Here is a 23,340-nt window from a genome sequence, read left to right on the forward strand (position 1 = left end):
TTTTCCCACATTTAAGAATTAAAAGCCTCCAGCCATTTAAGATTTTCTTATTACATTTTAGATACACATTTAAAACTACTTTGTGTTACTGTGTGTCGTTAGGTGAATCTGTGCAGACCCTGTTTTCACAGATAAACTCCCTCAGACAAATACCAGCTAACGACATGAACTCGTTAAACAAATTAAACCAGGTGCCAAATGATTCAAAAAGTGAATAGCCCATTTCCTGAATTCCCTGGTGAGACTCTGGGTTTCTGTAGCATTCAGGTGCTTAACAACCAAATAAAAAAAATTGCAGGAGGAGAGAAAAATCAGCACAGAAAAATGTTGAGATTTTTTCCAAGTGGTAAATAATAACTATAAAAATGTTTTTTAGAGAGTGGCGTGGCAACAAATTCAGAAATACTGAAGGGTATGTCTACAATGCAGTACAACAACCGCAGCTGGCCCAGGTCAGCTGACTCAGGGTCATGGGGCTTGGGTTTCGGGGCTATAAATTATTGTGTGGACATTCGGGCTTGGGCTGGAGCCTGGGTTCTGGGACCCTCCCTGCTTGCACTGTCTCAGATCCCAGACTACAGCATGAGTCCAAATGTCTACACTGCAATTTTATAGCCCCGCAAGCCTGAGTCAGCTGACCGGGGCCAGCTGCAGGTGGTTTATTTTTTAGTGTAGACATACCCTAAGTGTCTTAGCCACCTAATTCCCATTTTAAAAAGTGACTTAGATGCTTAGAAGCCTATGTCCCAATGAGACTCCTAAGGGCCAGATGTATAAAGGGATGTAAGCACCTAAAAAAGCACATAGGCACCTACTGGGATTTACCAAAACACTTCAGTAAGTTAGGTACCAGTAAGTTAGGAGCTTTTGAAATTGGGACTTTAGCTCCTAAAGGTATGTCTACACTAGGACAGCAGGTGGAGCATAGACACCGCATGCCCAGCTAGCACGGGTGTAAACAGCAGTGTAGACAGTGAGGTATGGCTTAGGCAAGTAGCATGCCCTACACCTGAACCCTAGGATTTACATCCTGCACTGCTCTCTATTTTTAGCAGTGTAATGTCTCCCTGCCAGAGCTTGTCCTCACCATAGTGAAAGGCTCCGGCAGCAGGAAAAGGCTCTGGTAGGGGGAGCAGCTTCTTTCCCCACTGTCTCTCCCCACTGTCGCCTTTCGCTGCTGCATGTAGCTACAGAGTGCAGTGACAAGGGTGGACACAGCTGCCTTTCTCGCCGATGCATCCAATGAATTGAGCTGTAGCTCACGAAAGCTTATGCTCAAATAAATGTGTTAGTCTCTAAGGTGCCACAAGTCCTCCTTTTCTTTTTGCGGATACAGACTAACACGGCTGCTACTCTGAAACCAACATAAGTGTAGACCAGGCCTACGTCACTTTTATATATTTGAAAATTTTGCCCTGGGTGAATATTGGCAGCTCTTTGATGTTACTTAGAGGTTTGGAATATCAGTAGAGAAGGATTAATTGGCAAATGGGGGACACAGCACTTGGTTCTGGAGTGAGAGTTCTGAGCGAAGGGGGAAAGCTTTGTCTAATAGGGTTTTTTTTTCTTTTTTAAATGGTGGCTGTTTCAAGATGTTCAGAGATTTGTAATAGCCCTGATGGGGATGGGATAGTGCAGGTCTGGTAATCAAGGATGCTAAATGTTATTTTATCACAAGGTTCTGCAGTTTGTCCCAAGGTACAACCGTTTATCACGTGGCTAGAACCTCCACACAGTGGAGGATTAGCCACTGGGCCAACAGGGTCTGTGCTCAGGAGCCCCGGCCAATTGGGGACCCCTGGAAAAATGGGCACTGCCCCGACCCACTCTGCCTGTCCGGCGCTCCTGCTGGAGAGCGGGGTCACAGCACCGGGGCTTGCCCTGCTACCCCCATGCCCAGACCCCGATCCGCAGCAGGAACAGGAGGGGGCCTGCAGGCAAAAGGGGTGAAGCGGGGCCCCCACTTGCTCTGGCCCAGGGCCCCACAATAGCATAATCTGCCTCTGCCTCTACATACATGTAGAGAGCCAAATCGATCGTTAGGCAGAATATACCAGTGCCGCCCCATTTAATTTAATGCCCATTGTGTATCTGATCGAGGGATCTCTTTAATGAGATTGCTAAACTGCTATTCTCTTGTTGATATTTTAATGAATAGAGCTGGTCAAAAATTTTCAACCAGAATCTTTTCCAGCTAAAAAATGGGGTTTTGTTGAATATAAAATCACATGAAAAATGTCAGCTAAATTTTGAATTTTTTTTAGTGAGAAATTTCAAAACTTTTCATTTCAGTTTTTGAGAATTTGAAATTTTAATGTTCCCCTTCTTCTTTCCTTTTTTGCCACTCAAAGCAATAAAATTAATAATGTACAGGTTTTATTCCACTTTTCATCTTTTTCCCCACTCTGCAAAATTTCAAATCTTCGCCATCTCTGGGAAAAATTACAGAAGAGTAAAAAGAAACTCTGGCACTCTGAAACTTCCAAAGTTGAGGAAGTTTTGAAAAGTTAGAGTGGGAAAAGGAAAAATAGAGGAAAAAAATTGAAAGAAAAAACAAAACAATACCCTTCAACATCATTCATTCTATTGCATTAGCTGGCAAAATAAATAAAAAAGGAGAAAAGGGAGAAAATAAAAAATTGAAATTTTTTTTAAAAATTGTTTTTTCAAAAACCAAATCAAAACATAGTTTTTAATCAAAATGTAAGTGAAATATTCATTTAATTTTGTTTAGAAATTTTCCCACAAAAAATTTAAAATGAAAATTTTTCATTTGAAATTATTTTTGTGGCGGGGAAAAACAAGGTTTAGGACCAGCTCCAATATTGACAACATACTTTTGCTTCCAACAGCATCGACCCATTGTAATTACTCTTGATATAATAACTGTGTAACATCAGAAGCGCTGCTCTCAGAGGAGGATAATGGTACAAAAGGAGTGCAGTGTATCTGCACAATTTTCTTTCCCTTTTGTCTTTCCTTTTCCATAAGGTACATCAAACTTCAAATGCCTCCGGGGTATTTCGTCCTGCAGAAGCAGATATAAGGAGCTTGATTGTCCACTGGGCTGGAGCAGAGCTCCGGCCCAGCGGAGAGTTGGCACTGACAAAATACCAGTCACCATTCCCTGATTCTTCACCACCTGGTCCCAGCACAAATTAAAGCTGCTTTGACTTCTCCCTGTGGAGAATTAGGCATAAAGGAGCCTCGATCTGCCACTCCCTCTGTCCTCCCCCTGACCGCCTGCTTCGCATTCCCTACCTCCCCTTATACTGAGCAGTGGAGTTCTGGTCCAGAAAGTCCAGAGCCACCTTCACCAGATTTGCACTAGTGGTGATTTTCCCCACACAGGGGGATACTCCAGGACAAATCTCCTGCCACCTCAGCTTCATTCTGTGCACACAGAAGCGGCACAAAGAGAACCTGGCAGACTGCAGAAGGTGCCCCAAGATGGCTGGTTTCAGCTGGAAGCATTTTGGGCTCACAATAGGCCACAGCAGTAAATAAACTTCCTTAGGCATGAGCTTGTTTCAATTTAAAAAGGGAGAGAGAGACAGAGGCTTGCTTTTGTTGTTTTTTTTTTTTCCCTGAGACCTGCTACTGGGCTAAACATCCCTGCAGGGCTTCAGAATAAATTGTCAAAAGTAACTAAATCTAGACTGTTCTGTGAAAATCAACTTGGAATGGAATTTCATGTTGATATGTGCCAAAGCTGAGATCTGTGGAGACCTTAGTATCCAATAAGCATTCATATATTTTATGAAGAAGATGATTCCTATTGGCATTTTGAGTACTTTAAGCAAATCTGACCATACAGCTTGTTCTTCCAGTGGTGTATTTTTCTAGGAGCTGCCAAGGAAAAACTTTCCTCTTCATTTTGAGGGCTATGAGAACTTCATCAAACCAGTTTCTACTTATTTTCTTTCAGCTGGTTACTCAGTGTAATGCTAAATATGTGGAATGCTTCAGTGCTCAGAAAGACTGCAACAAAGAGAAGAACAGAAACTCATCAGTTGTGCCATGTAAGATCAACTCTTTGGTTTGATTACTGCTTAGCGTAACTTTTTGTGTTGAATTCTGTTGGTTATGCATGAAGAGGCGTAGCTGCCAGGAAGGAGAATAGTTGTGTTTTGTTCAGTCAAAGATATCTTGTCTTTAGAAATTACTATGGTGAAACTGAGCAAAAGGACCTGGTGATGGTGTCAGCATAATGCATTGTCCAAGCAAAATGTTAATCTGAAGAGTTCAAGTTTTTGAATAATTATATGGGGTGGGGTGGGGCAGAATTTTTATCTAGGAAATCACAGTAATGCAGTCATGTTTGCATCTCTGTACTCGGATAATATCTCGCAATGCGATTGAAGTTGATTGTTTGGTAGTGTTGCTACTCTGCGTAAATTACCACATTTGGATGGCTCAGTAAGTAGCACAGTATCAAGCACTCCCCAAAAAAACTGGGGGACTTGGAATATAAACTACATTTCTTCGGAGGAAACAGAATGTGTTGAGGGAGTTATGTATGTCCTTGGGTGACTAATCAACAGGGATTGCCTCAGCTGTGGAGACAGCTGCCTGCTTGCCCCAAGGTCAGCGAAATGGTCATAAAGCAATGCTGGAAAAAGACCGGAGAAGCAAAATAAATCAGATGGTTTTGTGTGCAACTGGAGGCAAATAGAACACTGTAGTCAAGAATTATCTGAAATCCCCTGCCATCACCGTATAGGCTGTTATTTGATCATTCAGCCTGCTGTGAAAATCTTTGCTATAGTAAAATCTGATTCCTGAAATTACTTCGTCCTTTTAGGAATATTGTACAACTTTTCATTTTATATTCTGCTTTGGCTGGCAATGCTTTATCACAGTTAAAGTGCGGGCCTGCTGCTGGGGGAGATGGGATTTGTGTTAGATCTGATTTGTTAAAGTCATCTCAGAAATTCATGCTTTCTGCACCATGCCATGACCAGACTGTGATCATTTTTTTCATCTTATAGCTGAACGTGCTAGGGTGGGTCTCGCGCCACTGCCTGGAATGAAGGGAACTGATTACATTAATGCCTCTTATATCATGGTGAGAAAGTCAGCACTTAAATATAGAGCAAAATCAACTGAAAGGTGCTAAGTACCAGATTCCTACAATTGTCTTAATTTTGCATATAATGATTGAGTATAAAAGATGAAGTTTTAACACATTTCATAATGTAAAACTTTTAACTATCTTTAATAAAATATCATTGTCTAAAATATTTAAATTATGCAAAGCATTTTTATGGAATGAATTTTTCCATTACATGCACTCAAATAAATATTGGCATTAAGAGTAAATGAAAACAGCAGGGACTCTGAGAAGTGGAAATGTACTCAGAGTGAAAATGGTTTGTGTAGAAATATTAATAATAGCACAGGAAAAAATTAAAGTTGTTCAGAATGTTTTCAGCTGTAGTCAAAACATTATCTGTTCCTATAAATAAAATGTCAGGCTTTAAAAGTACTCGGTGCAATAAGGGACGGTGTGGTTTTGTCTTTGCTTTATAAGGGTTACTACAGGAGCAATGAGTTCATCATAACCCAGCATCCTCTTCCACATACAACTAAAGACTTCTGGCGAATGATCTGGGATCACAATGCACAGATCATTGTCATGCTGCCAGACAACCAGAGCTTGGTAAGTTAAACACTTAACTATGTATGTACTATACTTCAATTATTGAGCATAGCAGGGTGCAGGAATTGGGTCACTCATGCAGGCTGGTTATGTTTCCATTGAAAATATAGCTAATTTTGAGCCATATACTTAAATCTGGGTTCATGCAGCAAGCTTGTTACTGTCAACCATGTCGTTGCTCTCTTTCAAATCATAGTATCCTCCTGTAGGTGAAAGGTAACCTCAACTAGTGTATCCTGCCTGGACTGAATTCCTAATGCACTGAAGGAAATCATACAGCTTCCTCAGAGCAGAGCAAAAATGATAGTTTAAGACTCTGTGCTATGTGTTTGTGGCCCATGTGATGGAAAGGATGGGAACAATGAAGTTATTCATTTGCCGGGGGCTAAGGTTAAGGACAGCAAGTGGTAACAGAGACAAGAGTGTAGTTATTAGTTTGCTCGGGGGGACCTAAGGTTAAGGAGATCAAAGAGAGGATAAATACATTATTTCTGATTGAAGGGGAAAGCAGTTGTGGTTGTATATGGGGATATAAATGGAAATAAAACAGAGGGAGAATTGAAGTGTTGGAGGTGAGACAGGTGAAGGGTTAATGATAGCTTTCAGGTTAACCGGCATATGCTGAAGAAGAAGGAGTGCTGAAAGGCATTAAGGTCTGAACAGTTGATTTTTTTCATATGTGCCTGACTAAAGTGTGGCTGAGAATGATAGGGAAATAATGGTCTTCGTTACAAGAAAAGAGTGGTTGTGAGGGCTGCTATGTTTATATTCTTCCTTAGTGCGGTGAGATTAAAGGGATCAGCAGGAATTCCCAGGGAAAGAGCGTTCAGATAAGCACTATCAAGTCAAAAAGAATTGATGAAAAGAGAGAGTGTCTGGTGAAAATGAAGCAATGCTGCTGAACAGTTCTGATTATGATATAACTGGGAGAGGTGACACTTGGCTTGATAGGAAAATACCTTGGAAGGCAAATCATCTTGGAAGGACACATAGTGCCAGATTCTGCCTCTGTTGTGTTGAGGGTGGTGGGGGTTGCCCTGGAAACAGGCGCCGGAATTTGGCACAAACTTTGTGACATGTTTAATGTCAATGTGGGTGAAGCTGAACATACAGAGCTGAAAGAAAGATGACAATGCAGACTGACTACTGTGTCTGAGTGAGTTTAGTCTGAGGAAGAAGGGTGAAATTACTACGGAACAATCAATTATATTAGGGACTGTTTGAATATCGTTCTGTAGACTGAAGGCAACCTTTCGAGAAGCACCTGAGTGACGGGAGCCTAAGTCCCGTTTTCAAAACAGACATAAGCACTTGGGAGCCTAAGTATCATTGAAAGTCTTGCCCTGGGCCACAGAGGGAGAAAATCGATTCATAGCTGCAGAGGATAATGGTTCATGTTTTTTTCAGAAGGAAAAACAATTTGCCTGATCTTGTCCTCGGAGACACAGACAAGCAATGCCATGTAGTATGTTAAATTAGCTTCTGTGCTTATGATGGTGTGTGCCATACGTCCCTGAATCCAAGAACAGGCACGGCCCTTGGGTCTACTATTCCTTCCATCCTCTGGATCAGTGACTTAGGGTGCACAGTTGTTTTTCAAAAACCATTTTCTCGATAGTATAATCTACAGCTGGTTATTATTAAAAGTACTGAAACTCTTAATCCTTTTTTCCCCATCACTGTGCTCTTTTTATTTAGAATTTACCCTTGCTTCTTCAGTAGACGGTTTTTGCTGTAGCCTAAAGTTTACAGAGAATTAAGCTGACCTGCTGTTTTCCTCAGGGTTAGGAATGTTTGGGTTTCTTTTTCTCAGTTCATGAAATTTCAACACCTAGATATGACAACTTACAGTGTTCTGATCCAAAGCACAATAAAGTCAGTCAGAATCTCTCCCCTGACAGTATCAGGTTTGGATGAGACCAAGATAGATAGGAATTAAAGACAATAGCAAACAATTTCTAAAGTTCACTGCGTGTTTCTAAACAGGTACCTGATCTGACTGCAAAAGAAAGGGAGTAATGTACTGGGTAGACAGCAGGTGGTGTATCTGGGAAAGCTTGTGTCTACATAAAGGTTAAGTGTAAGTTAACTAAAATAACCATTTCCCTCTGAAACCAATTAAAAAGCAGACTTGCACTATTTGGGAGGCACAGGAAGGATTACTTGAGGCTTGCTGACTACTATAATAAATCTCTTTTAGACACAAAAAGTTTTAAGGATCACTTTCTGGTCATATCTATCTATCAAATCAGTTTTTGGATCCACTGGATTTTTCAGTCATGTGTAAAATAAGCTATTTGGAGGACTGCGGTGATCTGCTTGTTTTATTCCCCCAGGCAGAAGACGAGTTTGTATACTGGCCAAGTCGCGAGGAATCCATGAACTGTGAGGCCTTTACCGTGACCCTAATCAGCAAAGACAGACTGTGCCTCTCTAATGAAGAGCAAATTATCATCCATGACTTTATCCTTGAAGCGACCCAGGTAAAGTGAACCCTCACAATAGGTGCATTTGGGCTCTGCCTTTCACCTAACACATTAGTGCCTTCAGTTAAACTTTGCAATAAGACAGAGTTTGCAAATGATTTTCAGGAGGATTTACTTGTAAATATATTGCCTGTGTGCCCGGTGCAGGGGGAAGGATATTGCTCTCGGTTCCTTTTCCTTCTCACTCCCCAAACGTTAGTTTTCCAAGTCTTTCACTTCCAAGAAGATTGCTTATCAGCATTCCAGTTCTCTAGATGGTTAGGCTAGAGCATTTCATCTCTGCTTATCTGATTCCAAAGTCAGGAGGTTTGTTTTTCATGCAGCAGTCACGGTAGTTGATTGACTTATTTTTTAAAAGACACTGAGATGCAGTGTCCCATTTCCCCTTTTATAAATTCAGATTTTAAAAATGAATTGTTTTGAAGCGATGATGGTGGCTCTGCATTTGCTGAACCACATTTATATTGAGCGACAACACCTACTCTTTGACTGATATCACAATGGCAGATGTGTTTAGCTGCAGGGAAGAAGATATTGTTACAAGCCTTTGGTAGCCTTTTTAGTATGGATACCTTTGGTCGCTCTTCTCTTGTTTGACCAGCTGCCCTTTGAATATTAGAGATGCTGAAGAGGCCAGTGGACTAAGAAAGACCTGTGTGGAGGTGGGCCCTGAACTGAAATGGAAAATATTTAAACAATTAAATATTTCATTATATTCAAAATTATTTAGTATGGGCCAAAACCTGCTCCCTGGTGCCTCTGAGATGCCAGAGCTGCACAGCTTGGCTGTGCTCTGCATTCACCCAGATCTCACTGACTCCTGCGTGGGCAACTACAGAGCCATTGCATGGCTGGATAATGTCTTCCCCTCTCCACAGGGGTGACTAGAAGGGGTCACTGTGCATGCACATTGCCTGCCTCTGCATCACAGTGCCAGGGAGGGTTTTGTGTTGCTGAATGGCAACTAGTGGAATCTCACAGGGGCTACACAGCCTGCAGGCTGTTGAGTGATGGCTCTGAAATGGAGAGGGGATAGGGAGTGGAGCGCTGTCCAGCAGGCAGGAGGTTCCCCCCATAGCAGTTAGGGAGAGGGGAGCATTGTGTTATCACGCAGGCAGGGGCAAGGATCACACAGGCACTTGCTGTACCACGGACATAAAGAAATTTATGGAAGACTACCCAGAAATGCTACACACCAACACACCCTGGTTCTCTCGGAGAGCTTCAGGACCAAGAGCTCTGTGATCTATCTCAATGGTTCTCAGCCGGTGATCTGCACACTCCTGGGGGGTCTGCAGACTATGTCTAAAGGGTTTGCGAAAGGTTGTCATTACCATAGAACAGTGGCTTGGAACCTGTAATCCACAGACCCCTGGGTGTCCGCAGACTATGTCGGTGCTTTTCAAAGGGGTCCACACCTCCAGGGGCCTGCAAATGAGAAAAGGTTGAGAACCATCCATCTAACTTGCCTCTACAGAGAGGAGGACTCAACTTCCTCTCCCCACCATGGACCCCTTCAAAGAGAGAGAGGATCCGGTGACTTTGAAACAATTCTGGGATTTGTTCCTGGCTGTGCTTTCTTCTTGTGTAGGAGGAGCAGCACCATGGTTAATGCCGCCCTCGCGGAGGGAGGGAAGAGTAGGGTCCGTAGTCAGCTACCAAGAGAGAGGATTGGGAGAAAGTGCTGTGTGTCACCTCTGTTGCCCCACCTGTGTGCCAGCCTATCTGTCCCAGGATTGGTCAGCTTGCTGCACAGCTGAATACGCAGCGGTCTGGGGCGCATCGGCAGTTGAGTTGCACATAGGTGTGGATGATGCAACATCCACGTATTATGTAGTGAATTGCCGGGAGATGAGAATACTGTTTCCATTTCTGCCCCCTCTCGTTTCTTTCATTGACGGGCAGAATGGGGAGGAATGTCCCGCTATCAAGCCTCAGCATCCCTAAGTGTATGGATGTGGAGTTAAAATGGCTAATGACAGGATGGTTTTTCGTTTCAGGATGACTACGTTCTGGAAGTACGCCACTTTCAGTGTCCCAAGTGGCCAAACCCAGATGCCCCTATAAGCAGTACCTTTGAACTTATCAATGTAATCAAGGAAGAGGCCTTAACAAGGGATGGCCCCACCATTGTTCATGATGAGTATGTCACCTGCCTTCTCTCATTTACATACAGGTTGTAAAAGAAATATTATGCTGGATAAGGGTGTAGATGGAGGAAAATGTCCTCACTTCTCTGGAGAGGATGGGTTTTCATGGCCTAAGCACCAGGATCAAAGTACCTAGGCTCCCTGAATTGCAGCCAATCATGCTTCAAAGGCAAATAAATTGAGTTTAATGCAGTTTATTATGTTTGGGGCTTTCAGGCCAAACCCTAAAATCTGAGGTCTGCTCTGCATGCACGTTGGACTGCTCTGCACTGGGGAAACTCGCCCTGAAACTCCCCCCGCCCCCAAATTCTAATGGCTTTAAACCCCATGAGAGCCATAGTTTAGACCAGACTCCAGAGTTGTTTTTTTTAATGAAACCAGTTTCAAAACCACTCCCAGGACTCCTGTAATAATTTAGGTCTAATGTGCCACCTATGACATAGGACTTTACTTCGACAGTATGTAAGTAGGATTGAACAAGTCCAGCTCCGCTGGTTCTCAAGATGCTCAGCAAGGATCATTTGTGCCACAGAAGCTGAGGTTTGTTTATGGAGGGTTTATTTTCCCCAGTTCCTACAACCATTCTGTGGAGCCAGCTTGACATCAGCTGGATGAGAAGGAAACACACACCACCACCCCCCCCCCCGCAAGAGGTGTCGCTGCTTTCTAACAAATAGTTCTGCAAAGCAACCACACGTTTGTGTGCCCAGTAACAATTCAACAGCTGATTATAGATGATGCTGGTTGTAAAGCAGAGCCTAGTGCCTGACAGCCCCACAACAGCTCTTCTCAGAGGGAGAAATTCACCACCGTGCAGGGGACCAGCACAAGAACTATGCACCACTTAAGTCCCAAGGAAGCCCATGCAGGGTAAACTCTTAGTCTGGAAACCACTTTGAAGAACTGTTGTGAGAGCCATTAGACCATCCACGATCTTTAGTCACTGTTGCAGCAAGATACATTGGAGCTAATGGGGAAATCTTTGAGGTCTTACTTATTTTGCAAAAGCATTACCATACACTGATATTTCAGTGTCAGACAGGCTGACGACTGAGATGTAAAATCGCCTGTTAATATTCTGCTGCTGCAAAGCAACCTTTCCGTTAACGTCCCCTGTATTGCTACTGCGACAGTTTCTCGTGACAAACTCCTACAAAGAGTGACTTGGGCCTGGGCAAGTGGTTTTTCTCCCTTTCTGCCTCACTAATGCATAGTGTAAGCTCTGTTGGGTTTTGGCAGCTTTTATTAATTTGAGGCTAGTTTTAATATTAATGCTTGGGCTAGTCTGTAGTGCCGTTTTGCTGCTCTTGCATTATTCAAGACTATGCTTTACAAAATTAGAACCATTATTGATTTGGGTATTTCATGCTAGGCTCCCCTCTCCCTCCCTCCCAGAAAAAAAACCCAAAACAAATCCTCAAAACTGTGATTCTAAAAGCGCTGAGTTACTTTTTTCTGTAAATTGCTTTTTTGGTTTATTTGTCGTAGTCAGTGATTTTTATTTTTATGCCTAGCATATAATGTGTATTGCACCTTTGATTTGGAGGCTGAGCAAATGTAGCTGAAAATGAAAATCTCCCTTTAGTATGTGCAACAGCCGCATCCAATAATCCACTAATAATTACAACTGCAGATTAATCCCAATTGTATGGATTTGCAAATACTAAATTTAAGTGGGATTTAGGAAGTACTTGGTAGACAACTTGATGAAGAAACATTTCTAAAAAGTTCTGGAACTCCACCTACAAACCTTATGTTAAACACTAACAATTTACACCCAAATTTTCAAATTTTGGCTGCCTATATTTACGCACCAAATTAAGGATTTTGTGGTCTGATTGTCCGAGATGTTGAGCACACAACAGCTCCCATTCAGGACACTGAGCGCTGTAGGTAATCAGCCTCTCTAAAAATCAGCCCATTAGTGCCTTAAATAGGCATTTAGGTGTCTCCCTTTAGGCACCTATGTTGTCCTTAACCCATAAGGACAACGAGCCATGCCTCGTTTGGTGTGCAGTTCAGAGGTGAATAAGGCAAAGCCCATGCTGACTGAGGGCTTGTCTACACTACCCACCGGATCGGCAGGCAGCGATCGATCCAGCGGGGGTCGATTTATCGTGTCTAGACTAGACACGATAAATCAACCATTGAGCACTCTCCCGTTGATTCTGGTACTCTACCAGAATGAGAAGTGCACGCGGAGTCGATGGGAGAGCGTCAGCTGTTGACTTACCGCAGTGAAGACACCGCAGTAAGTAGATCTAAGTACGTCGACTTCAGCTACGCTATTCAGGTAGTTGAAGTTGCGTATCTTAGTTTGACCACGAGCAGTAGTGTAGACAAGCCCTGAGGCGAGGTGTCTCACTTTTGACTAAATTCCGTTTGCAGTTATCTTTGGAAATCACCGAGGCAGTGTTGTGTTTAGTCATATTACAATGAGGCAGCGATCCTGTGGAAATAATAGCACGTAATCCTGTTGTTAAAGACTGTATCACAATACAAACATAGAAGGGGAAGCAGAGTCAAGGTTGGCTTGAGTTCTTAACATTCTTTTAACATAGTCTTTGCGTTTCTTTGCCATGGGTTTGTTGCTATGGGCATGAACATGGCTGGAGCTTGCTCCATACCAGCAATCCTGGCACAGACATTTGACCTGACTCTGGTATCTCACAAACAGATTCTGCGTTGCCCGCAGGTCACAAGCCATTGCTAAAATTCTGATTGGGTGCCTCCAGTGAATCGGTATCAGTAGCATTTCTTGAACGCCTTTATATTTGAGCCACACCCAGAAGTGCAGCCTTTTGCCTACAAACGAGCCCTAGCTCAATTGAAGGGTGTTAATGAGATGTTTGTCATTGACTCTTGGGCACTTAGTATCCATCCATCTTAGGCTTTGTTTACACTGGACTTTCATTGGCAAAACTTTTGTCCTTTAGGGGTGTGAAACACCCCCCCAACCCCCGATTGACAAAAGTTTTGCCAATGAAAAGTGCCGATGTGAACAGCGCTTTGTCGGTGGGAGAGCTCTCTTGCTGTCAAAGCTACTGCCGCTCTTTGGGGGGGGGAAGTTTTTTGTTGGTGGGGAGGCTCTCTCCTGTCAACAAACAGTGGCTACGCTGCGCACCGTTTAGCAGCATGGCTGTAGCCACACAGCTGTGTTGCTGAAAGGTGCGTAGTGCAGACATAGCCTTCGACGGTCTTACCTAATTGTCAGAGGGAGAGGAAGAACTACATTCATTTTGGTTGTAATGGCTTGTGATTTGCTTGAGTTCCCATAAACGTACTGTAAAATACACTCCAATATAATGGAAACGCTTCTACGCAAACAGCATGTGAAATTTAACTCTGCTTTTGTGCAGTCCAAGCAGGGTATTTTTAAATCGTTCACATTATTTGGTTGATATGGTTCTTTATATTGGAAACCGCAGTTAGCTCAAAATAGCCCGTATATGGTTAGTGCTGCTTTTCAATTAAAATGGCTAAACATGACTTCTTCGCCCATATAGAGTAGAGCATTCAGTATTTATAAAAAATAAAGAAAACGGTGTCTATAGCACTTGAATAAGCCTGAATCAAAGCTCCGTGGCAATTTGCCAAGGCGCCCAGGTTCACCTCTGTACATCTGACCGTGACAGTGTTGTGGTTTGCAGGTATGGAGCTGTGTCAGCCGGAACGCTGTGTGCCCTGACCACCCTGTCCCAACAACTGGAGAATGAAAATGCTGTCGATGTTTTCCAAGTGGCAAAGATGATCAATCTTATGCGGCCTGGAGTATTTACAGACATTGTAAGTCTTTCAGTGGAGGATAAAACTGATCCTTATAAGGCTTGTGCTGACAAGTAAAACTTGAATTAAAACACGCACACAACGTGGTGTCCATTACCAAGCCTTGTTGCCTCTACTGCCAAGCAATGGAAGTTGCTTAATGGGCCTGTTTGTGTTTTCATGCATCTCCGAGGCTCCCACACAGGCTCTCAGTACATTAAGCACATTCAGAAAATAATCCCAACCCAGTGCTACTACAGCTTCAGCAGAACCAAAGAGAGGGAGCCCTAGTGAAATAATGGGCCTGATTCTGGGAGTCACTCCACTCCCTCTGCACTGAAAACATGTCAGAGTCCCCCATGGGTATAGACACAGTCCCAGCATAGGGGACAGAGGGGAGACTGGGACATAAGGCACTGCACTTCAGCTGTCTTTGTCTGGTCGTCCCTAACCATAGGGTGACCAGATGTCCCATTTTTATAGGGACAGTCCCGTTTTTTGGGACTTTTTCTTATATAGGCTCCTATTACCCCCCACCACCTGTCCCATATTTTCACAGTTGCTGTCTAGTCACCCTATCTAACCATAGCCAGTTGATGTAGTTCAGAGTAACCCCCAGACTAAGACCCAGAATCAGGGAGCCATAACTGCCTTCTTCACCCACTCCTGCCCCCAAGGTGCCATCTGAGAATCTAGCCCGACATCTGTAGTTAGTGTCTGTTTATATTCTCAGAGCCAATATACACAAAGATCATGAAATCACCGCCATTCTGACTGTCATTTTACATAGTCATTGCGCATAAATTTTACAGTGTTGTTAAAGGTACACATAACAATGAAATGAAGGAGGAAAAAAGAAAATGGTGTAACTGGAAGGAAGCCCTGATTACTAGAAAGTTAGCAGAGGGCTTCTTAAGTTTACTCTGATAAGCCGTACAGTTTCTTGCACGTTACATAATGTACTTCACAAGTGCATTTCTGGCCTGACCCAATGCCTTTGAAATCAGTGGGAAGACTCCAGACAACACTGGATCAGTTCCTGTAAGAGTCACCCTGAGTCACCCTGAATATAAGGCAGCATTACATGTGCTGTGTTTGGTTGCTCACCAGATAGTCTTCTTTGCTATCTTTAGGATCCAGATTTGTATGAATTAAACTGACAAAACTGACAAACCTACTGCTTCCTACTCTGTAACATCTTAATGCTTTCACGTGTTAACAACAATTGCTTGTTATGTCCTCTGAATATGGGAGGATTTTAACTCTATAGTTTAAAAACTGGCTTGATATGGTAGCATTGACTGGGTAGAGAAGACAGCAAGATGAAAGTAAATAAATATTCTATAAGAATTTGAAAACATGGCAGCATGCCTATGAAGTACATTAGTTGAGCATGATCTGTTACTGAATTTCTTGACCACATTTACCAATTATACTCATATTGGTGGTTTTACTGGCCCCATGCATTTCATGTTAAAATAATGGGTTCATTCTGATGACTCTTCATGACCAGCTACACTGAAAATGCAAAGCAGAAATGCATTCTCTTAAATAGCATGGGGATTGAAACCATTTGTCCTTTTCATTCCAGGAACAGTACCAGTTTCTTTATAAAGCAATGCTAAGCTTGGTGAGCACTAAGGAAAATGGAAATGGTCCCATGACACTGGACAAAAATGGCGCTGTGATGGTCAGTGATGAACCGGATCCTGCAGAAAGCATGGAGTCTCTTGTCTAATTGGAATCTTGAAAAGGCACTTCATTTGTAGAACTTCTGAAGACGGAGTGAACTTTTTTGAGGCCTTTTTTGCCAGACTCTAGGTTATACAATAACCCAATTACTTTTTTACACTGATAAAAGTTTTTATATTTATTTTTTGCCATTTTATGTCTTAATGGTAGCCTACTGAGCATTCGCACCTCTGTTTCTTTCACACAGCGCACCGCCATTTTCTCTAGTTTGCACTATATGATCAGTGTTACTGCCTATAATATTCTACTACAAAAGCAAGCCCTGACATTCCATGACAGCAAACGTTACTTTTTAGTTTAAATGCAGTGAAGTTTTGTTAACTACAGTGACCCTTGAATCTTAAATCTTGAATGCTAGACCAGATAGATTCTTTCTACAAGAAATACTGCACCCCTTCAGACTCCTAATATTTATTGCTTTAATTTTAATTGTTGTAGGTCTTCTGTATTCCAGTTCAGTGGATAAGCAATATTCATCCTTTCTTGATACAATGTGGCAGGTGATTACTAGCTACGGTGAAGGTAGAATAGCCTCATGGAGCTGAAACAATTGCTTTTGTATTGTTTCAGATTCTGCTTTTGTATACTTGGAGGCCTAAGAATTGCTTCACATGGAACACATAAAATTACATTCAAAAAACGTATAGAACAACTCATACCTGGGACACAGTCACGGATTTTGACATTACAGCTTCAAAGCTTCCCCAATTATTCAGAATAAAAATGTCAGTTTTAGATTTTAAAACCACCATATGGGAAAGTGTGTTATTTTTTATTTTCATCATAGCGAATTCAATGAAAACTCTGCTACAATCTAAAATAGGTCTGTTTTCAGACACATGAAGGTAGCAATATTTTACATTACTAAGCTATTCAATCTTTTAAACACATTAATTTCCTTACTATTTCTTGAACAGGACCTCACACCTAATGGTATGTCACATGGCGAAGACAGGCGTTTCTTAATTTCATAACTGTTAGATGCCATTTTTACAGGTGTGTAATTTTCATATTTTAGTGCTAAAACATAAAGTACTGATCCATATTTACTGGTGAAGCAAACTAATAAAAATAACTACCTATAAAAGTACATTCTTCCGCTTTTATTTTTTGCCAAACTAATTATTTAGTACAAACCTCTTGATTCCATTCTCCCTCCCACATAAATCAAACATTTTCCCCAAATTACGTTATTTAAACAGTGTTGTTATCTTGAGCACTTAGGTGTAATCCCTCATTGGTTCCCTAATCTTGTGTATTTTGATCCCAGTTGAGCAAAGTACTTAAGTCCATCCCTATCTAGCAAAACCCTTAAGCAACTGCTTAAAGCTAAGCACGTCCATAACAGCTTTGCTAAATAGGTATGGTTTGCTCTAAAATTGGATGTGTTAATTTGACAGTTTGGATGTTTGGTGTAGATTTAAAGGCATTATCCCTTATATAGAGATTTATTTTCATTAGTTTTAAATTCCAACCAAACAAAAAGGGCACTGTAATGTTTCAGGACTTGCTGTCAAAATATTACAGCATATTTTTCACTCACATGTAAAACCATGGGTTTTCTTCCTGTTTTCAATACACCCTCACTCGGATGTAAGCATCTGACAGGCAAACCCACTTCTTTGGTTGAATTATTAATTTGGGTTTCTGGTGGGTTAGAGATAAACTAGTGATTCTGTGCATTTTCATACGAAAGGACATTTAAGTGAACTTCAGTTGGTGTAAATCAGTGTAGCTTCACTGATCTGAATGCAGCTATGCTACGTTACACAGGCAGAGCAGCTGGCCCTTTATTTTTAATGATGGAAAGATTTCTTCATGCTGACAGACCTGGTTCATCCAGTTTTCTAAGCATTTGAAAAATTTCAACAGTAACAACTATGTCATTACCTTGAATTTATCTGAATTTATTTAACCTCTTGATACTAGCGGTCCAAAATAGCTGCTGATACCACACAGCGATGCATAATACGTTCGTGTTTTCTATCAGAAAATCCCATGTCCAGCACCAAGGAACTGATTCGAATAAAAAAATGTCAAGATGACTCAGAATAACCCTTCAGTGCTAGTGCTGTGGAGCGCCCATCAATAGCTAGCATTAGGCAGCTCAGCACTCAGGGGTCAGCCAGTCTAATCTGCTAAGAGTTCAGATTGGCTTTCCAATCTCTTCAAAAACAGGAATCCTTCAAGCACATTTCAAGTATTGCTGTCCGCACTGCGTAGGCTGGGGCTGAGAGCCTTCCAAGCGAAGTTAATTTGCCAATCTGCGCTGGTGCCGGACGCTTCAGTGCACCCATTGCTGGCAATGGCCGCTGCACCGGGAAATTCCAGCTCTTGGCACGGAAAGACTGATCAGCTCACATCTGAAAGATTTGAGTTCCTGGGGGGGATATAATTCAGGTCCTGGCAAGAACAAAATGGCTTGCAGATTAACAGAGGTATTTAGAGAGTTGAATTTGTTCAGTCCATTTAGTAATAAGTTACTCTTCATTTCAGTGTGGTTTGGGGGAGGCAGTAGCAGAGTGGAAGTGGACTGTTTTAATGAGACACTGCCCCGCTCTTCTTGGGCTGGTTCCTTACATTTGTGCCATTTTTTTTTAAAGTCAGATGACATATGGGAACAGGGCTGAATGTTGATGAATGTTTTTGAAACCCATGCATTTGTATTAGCATTCTCCCATACCTGAAACACTTACACAGGGCTTAACCCATGGGGAAATAACTGTGATGGATGTCTTGACTTTTCCCTTGCTTTTTTTTCTCATGGGAATCAAGAAGTGTATTACTATTATGTTCAACTGTGAAATAGCCAGCAGGATGGCAATGTCATGTCCGAGAGGGTGGGTGGGGATAGGAGTTCCATGCAAAGGTCAGAAATAAGAGTGCATGGGCCAAATTCATTCATTCAAGCAGCTGCAATTCTACTGACTTAACAAGATTTGCACCTGTTTCCCTGGGGCTGCGTGTGACTGAACATATGTTAACAGATCCTTACTCATAGAGGTATGCTGAGATGCTGGCATTTGTCTGTCTCACCAAAATCAAGTCCCACACGTGCAGGGCAACAAACTGGCACATTTTTGCTGTCACCACTCCGCCCCTACACACATTGTGATGACATTTCAATCGTTATTACAATATAGTTGTGATGCCTTTCACACATTGGAAATTCTCGAAGGATGTGCAAGTCTGCAAATTAGGAGGAATTTAAGCATTGCTTGGCTGTAAACAATGGTCCTCACCACTTGCGCTAAAGGGAAAGGGGAATAATGGATTGCAAACGAGTGTGTGTGTTTTCGGGTGTGTGTGCACACACGCTTTCTAGAAAATGTTATTTCCCCATCTTTTATAAGGGTATTCGGCCAGGAGACCAGGCGAGAGAAGCATAGGGCTTTTATGAACGGAGTCCTTAGTAATGACCAAGAATTTCTGCAAAAGCTGCTCTCTGTTAACAACATCCAAAAATCAGTGGCATTCTCCGTCTAAAGCCCCGATCCATCAGACACTTACCAACACGTTAAACTTTACACACGTGAGTCGTTCTGTTAAAGTCAGTGGCACTATTCGCACGTGTCCAGTTAAACACATTGAACAAGTGTGTGCAGGACCCAGGGCTAAAGAACTCTCGTTCTGAAGCAGCATTTGTCCTTAACGTTTCTGTTTCTAAATATGACTTTTGGAAACAAAAAAAAAAGGCTAAAGTTTATTCTTTGTGTTTGCTTCTGATCTTTTATTCCTCTCCTGTGGATCCATTCTGTGTTACTGGATTTATTTACTGGATCAGCAAGGTTTCAATCCTTTTTCAAATATCTGATTGCTTGAATTGCTTCCCTCAGAGTGATCTGTTGGAACACTAGAAAAACAACCTTTCTCATGACACAGCACAACTGCCTTGTTGTTCATCCTTTTCTGTTTTTTTCAACAGATGCATTTTATTTGAAAGTTAAAATATAGATATCAGTTTTTACCAAAGATACCTATTACTAATTCTCAGAAAAAAAAATCTTAATTTAAAGAAAAAATAATAAAATGTAGGAGTCTAAAATATTTTGCAGTCATGCTCTCAAATTCATTCTCTTCTGCCATCAACTCCTGTGTTCTGAAGTTTATGTTCAAATGGTGCCAGTGAATTTTTATATGAAGGCAAAAAGGCATAATTGTTAGTCCACTGCATTGCTTTTATTTCCCCCACTTTCTCTGTTTGTTGCCATTCTAACAATGTAAACTACATTGACTTTGCTTATCTAAGGAGAAGGCACACAAAATGGAGAGAGGAAGAGAAGGAACTGTAATGAAGAGATTTGGCCTCAACTTTATCTTTGCTGTTAAACTGTTTTTAGTATTTTTGTTAAATATTTGCAAAGGGAAGCATTTTCTACAGAAGATAATTAATTAATTTCAAGAAAAATGTCTTGAGTTTTAAGAATAAGCATGTCTCCAAAAGAGGAGATAGTCAATTTTATAAAATGTCACAACTCTCCAACATTTGGGGTAGTGACTTTTTTGTTTGTTTGTTTTGTTAGAACGTTTGAAACTAGCAAGCAGCCATTGTTTCTAAAAAACTAAGCATTCACATCTACTCATAGTTCCTTTTCCTTCATTTTGAAATAGCAGAAATCCTTAAAACTGTAAATATTTTGTTGCTTGGGTAAGCATCTTCTGGGAACTTTGTATCTATGGTATATAATCATAGAATTTTATATTTTCATATAAAGCTAATTTTTTTCTAGTTTCAACTCCTTCATAGTTTTTTTGTGGTGGACATGTGAAGACATACTTTCTGTGTATTGAAGTAGTGAAACACGATCATCACATTCCAAAAAGAATTCAACACATGTTTTTTCTTTGGGGGCAGTGATTGTGAAAGTTGGATTTTCTTTCAATTCCATTGTCAGTGTGTGTGCAATAGGAATTAGACTTAGTCAGCCATTGGAGAAGTTCGTCTCATTGATCCATTCCGGGGGGAGGGGGTAGAATTGGTGTTTGGTTTTGGGAAGTTATTTTTTGATTGCTTTTTGTTTTGTTTTTGGTTTTTGGGGTTTTTTTGTTTGTTTTGGGTTTTGGTTTTTTTGTAACTTGAAAATCTCCTTTTTGTTATGTTTAAAACTATATCAAATCATTCTATTATAGTGTTATTTAATATGTAAATTGTATTGCTATACATAAAATAAAGTATGGTTTTTGATGTATTTTACAGACTTCTTTGTTATTTCTACCAGATTTGTACAAAATACCAAAGTTTAGGTGTATATTTCATTAGAGAAGGAGTGTTCGTCTGCTGAAGGCCCTGATCCTGTAATCCCTACTCAGATAAAATCTCCATTGACTTCAGTGAGAAAGAATAAGGGCCCTGATTCAGCAAATCCCTGCACCCCTGAGTAACTTCACTCATGTGACTAGTCCTATTGAGGTCAATGAGACTGGACATGTGAGTGAATTAATGTATGTGTTGGCAGACTCAGAGTGTAAGGACTTCAAGCTCCGGCCCAGCACTACGCTCTTTCCTTATGGCTAATGGTTGTTTCGGCTTCAAAATATCTTTTTAAAATAAAAAAAGTAGGTGGAATGTTTTTAAGATCACACATGCACACGCACGGTTGTAGCCAATGGTTCCCATTAGTGGAGCTGGGGGTTGTGCACCTTTTGCAACCATTTCAGTATTTCCTCTTCTCTGCTGCTTGTATCTATTCAGTGCATGTGCCACCTTTTTAATGGTCGTGGAGCAATCTCTTGGGCTTCTGGGGACAATCTCCGGCAGTTCCACTACTGGCAGTTGTAGATTATAGTACATTAGTACCTGCTGTATAGATATTGCAGCTGTTCTGTTGTCACAGAGGTTAAAAATTATGTTGGCAGCTTCAGATGCAAGCACCAGGCTGGTTCCTATGTCAACATCTCTCATCCAGAGAAATCACATGCATAAACTACAATTACTGACTGACATTTTCAAAGCCCAGTTAGTTAACAGCTTTTTAGGACTCTGGGGTTCTGAATTGCTGAATTTTACACCTCAAACATTTGTATTTCAGTGGTCTAGAGAGGGGGAGACTGAAAAACGGAGGGGTTGTGAAGTAGCGGCAGAGTTGGGAATAAAGCCCAGGTCTCCTGACACCTGGTCACACCTGCCCTAAGCTGCAACAGAATGCTGCAGCATCTGTTGGTGAGCTACGTACAACTTGTGACTGTAAGTCACAGGTAAGAGAAGAAATGGTGGCACAAAGCCCCCGTTTCATGTCAGAGTGGTGAAAAGCAGTAAATAGCAGAGGACCTGAAATGTAGGATCAGGCTTGTATCTCAGCAATGCTATTTGGAGCCTGGAATTTTAGAAACAGCTGTGGCATTTGCCCCATAATGCTAATCTCAGTCACTATCATGCTATATAGTCTCTTTGGCTAGAAAATGGCTAGGCAGTCCATCCCAAATTGAACAGATGGAATAAGACACATGACAGACAACAAATGCTAAACAGAGACCCATCTGGACAAGTTATAGTTTGAATATGTGACAGAAGCACTGTTGTGGAAACCTGACTCACAGCCAGATCTGCACACACATCATGCAAACAAAGTAGACCAGGATACAAGGTACACTGGGCTGGCCGTATAGTGCAGAGAGAGAAAGTGGACCCTTTTCTTCTAGTTATCCATCTCCTAATCAAATTCAGTATTGAGCCTTAGACTGGTGACCCAGTTGTGTTGTGGAATCCTTTGTACCCTTTATAGCTCAGCGCATCTTGTGCTACCAGATTATGTGAAAAAACCAGGGTGATGCTGGGAGTATTAGAAAGGAAAGTGTTGTGCAAGAATGTTACGGTTTTTGCATTCACGGTCTGTATGAAAAATGTCTGCAGAAACTTATGAAAATCGGAAACACACAGTAATACTTTGGCCCCACAAGCAGTGATTTACCAACACTTCCCACTAATAATGTTAAGCCTGAATTAATTGCCAGCATCAGGAAATCCCAACTTCTTGTCATAAGAAGCTAATGAGGTTTGCCTTTAAAAATTCCAGCACCTCCTAGCAGTCACAAATAATAGTGCCATTCTTCTGAAATGAGATTAAGGTAAAATAGTTTCAATGTAAAAATAATTTTGATAAGTGTGTAGTGTCTTAACCCTCTTACTTAGCCACATCGAGCACCATGCAATGCTTGCTGCGCTGGGATGTCAACACCGGCTGTAAAAGCACTCGTGATTTCTGTTTCCTGCCTGTTGCCAGTCCATGCTTGTCTTGTCTTTCTGACTCTGTAATGCTTTAAGAAGCGACACTTCACAAACCAATCTTTCCTGGATCGCGTATTGACCAAATTCCAGTGTGGGTAATTCAACTCCATTTGCCTAACTCTCCCTATGGTGTTCTTCAGTTCTGCTCCTAAACAGCTGAGCAGAGTTATTTTGTGCTAATGCATTTCAGCTGCAGGTGACGTGATCTCTATTCTGTACATACACTTAATATTGTGTAGCCATTTAAGACGGGTAACACATCAGCAGAAGTCTGCGTGGCTCTGTGCAGACCCTGTCTCT

At 41.6% G+C, this 23,340-nt stretch overlaps 1 protein-coding gene across 3 annotated transcripts in view; it reads left to right on the top strand.

Annotated features, from left to right (window-relative positions):
• The window catches only part of PTPRG (protein tyrosine phosphatase receptor type G), a 621,190-nt gene extending 600,060 nt beyond the window's left edge, over nt 1–21,130 (top strand). For all 3 annotated transcript variants that reach the window (XM_077822059.1, XM_077822061.1, XM_077822060.1), the window contains 7 exons: nt 3,929–4,022; nt 4,992–5,068; nt 5,534–5,662; nt 7,999–8,145; nt 10,149–10,291; nt 13,949–14,084; nt 15,655–21,130. In XM_077822059.1, the coding sequence (XP_077678185.1) occupies nt 3,929–4,022; nt 4,992–5,068; nt 5,534–5,662; nt 7,999–8,145; nt 10,149–10,291; nt 13,949–14,084; nt 15,655–15,801 (873 nt within the window). In that variant the 3' untranslated portion in view covers nt 15,802–21,130. The remainder of the gene's footprint in view (nt 1–3,928; nt 4,023–4,991; nt 5,069–5,533; nt 5,663–7,998; nt 8,146–10,148; nt 10,292–13,948; nt 14,085–15,654) is intronic.
• Nucleotides 21,131–23,340: the final 2,210 nt, after the last annotated feature.

Source organism: Eretmochelys imbricata, chromosome 7, assembly GCF_965152235.1.
Source record: "Eretmochelys imbricata isolate rEreImb1 chromosome 7, rEreImb1.hap1, whole genome shotgun sequence".
In the NCBI taxonomy this organism is placed as follows: domain Eukaryota; kingdom Metazoa; phylum Chordata; order Testudines; family Cheloniidae; genus Eretmochelys; species Eretmochelys imbricata.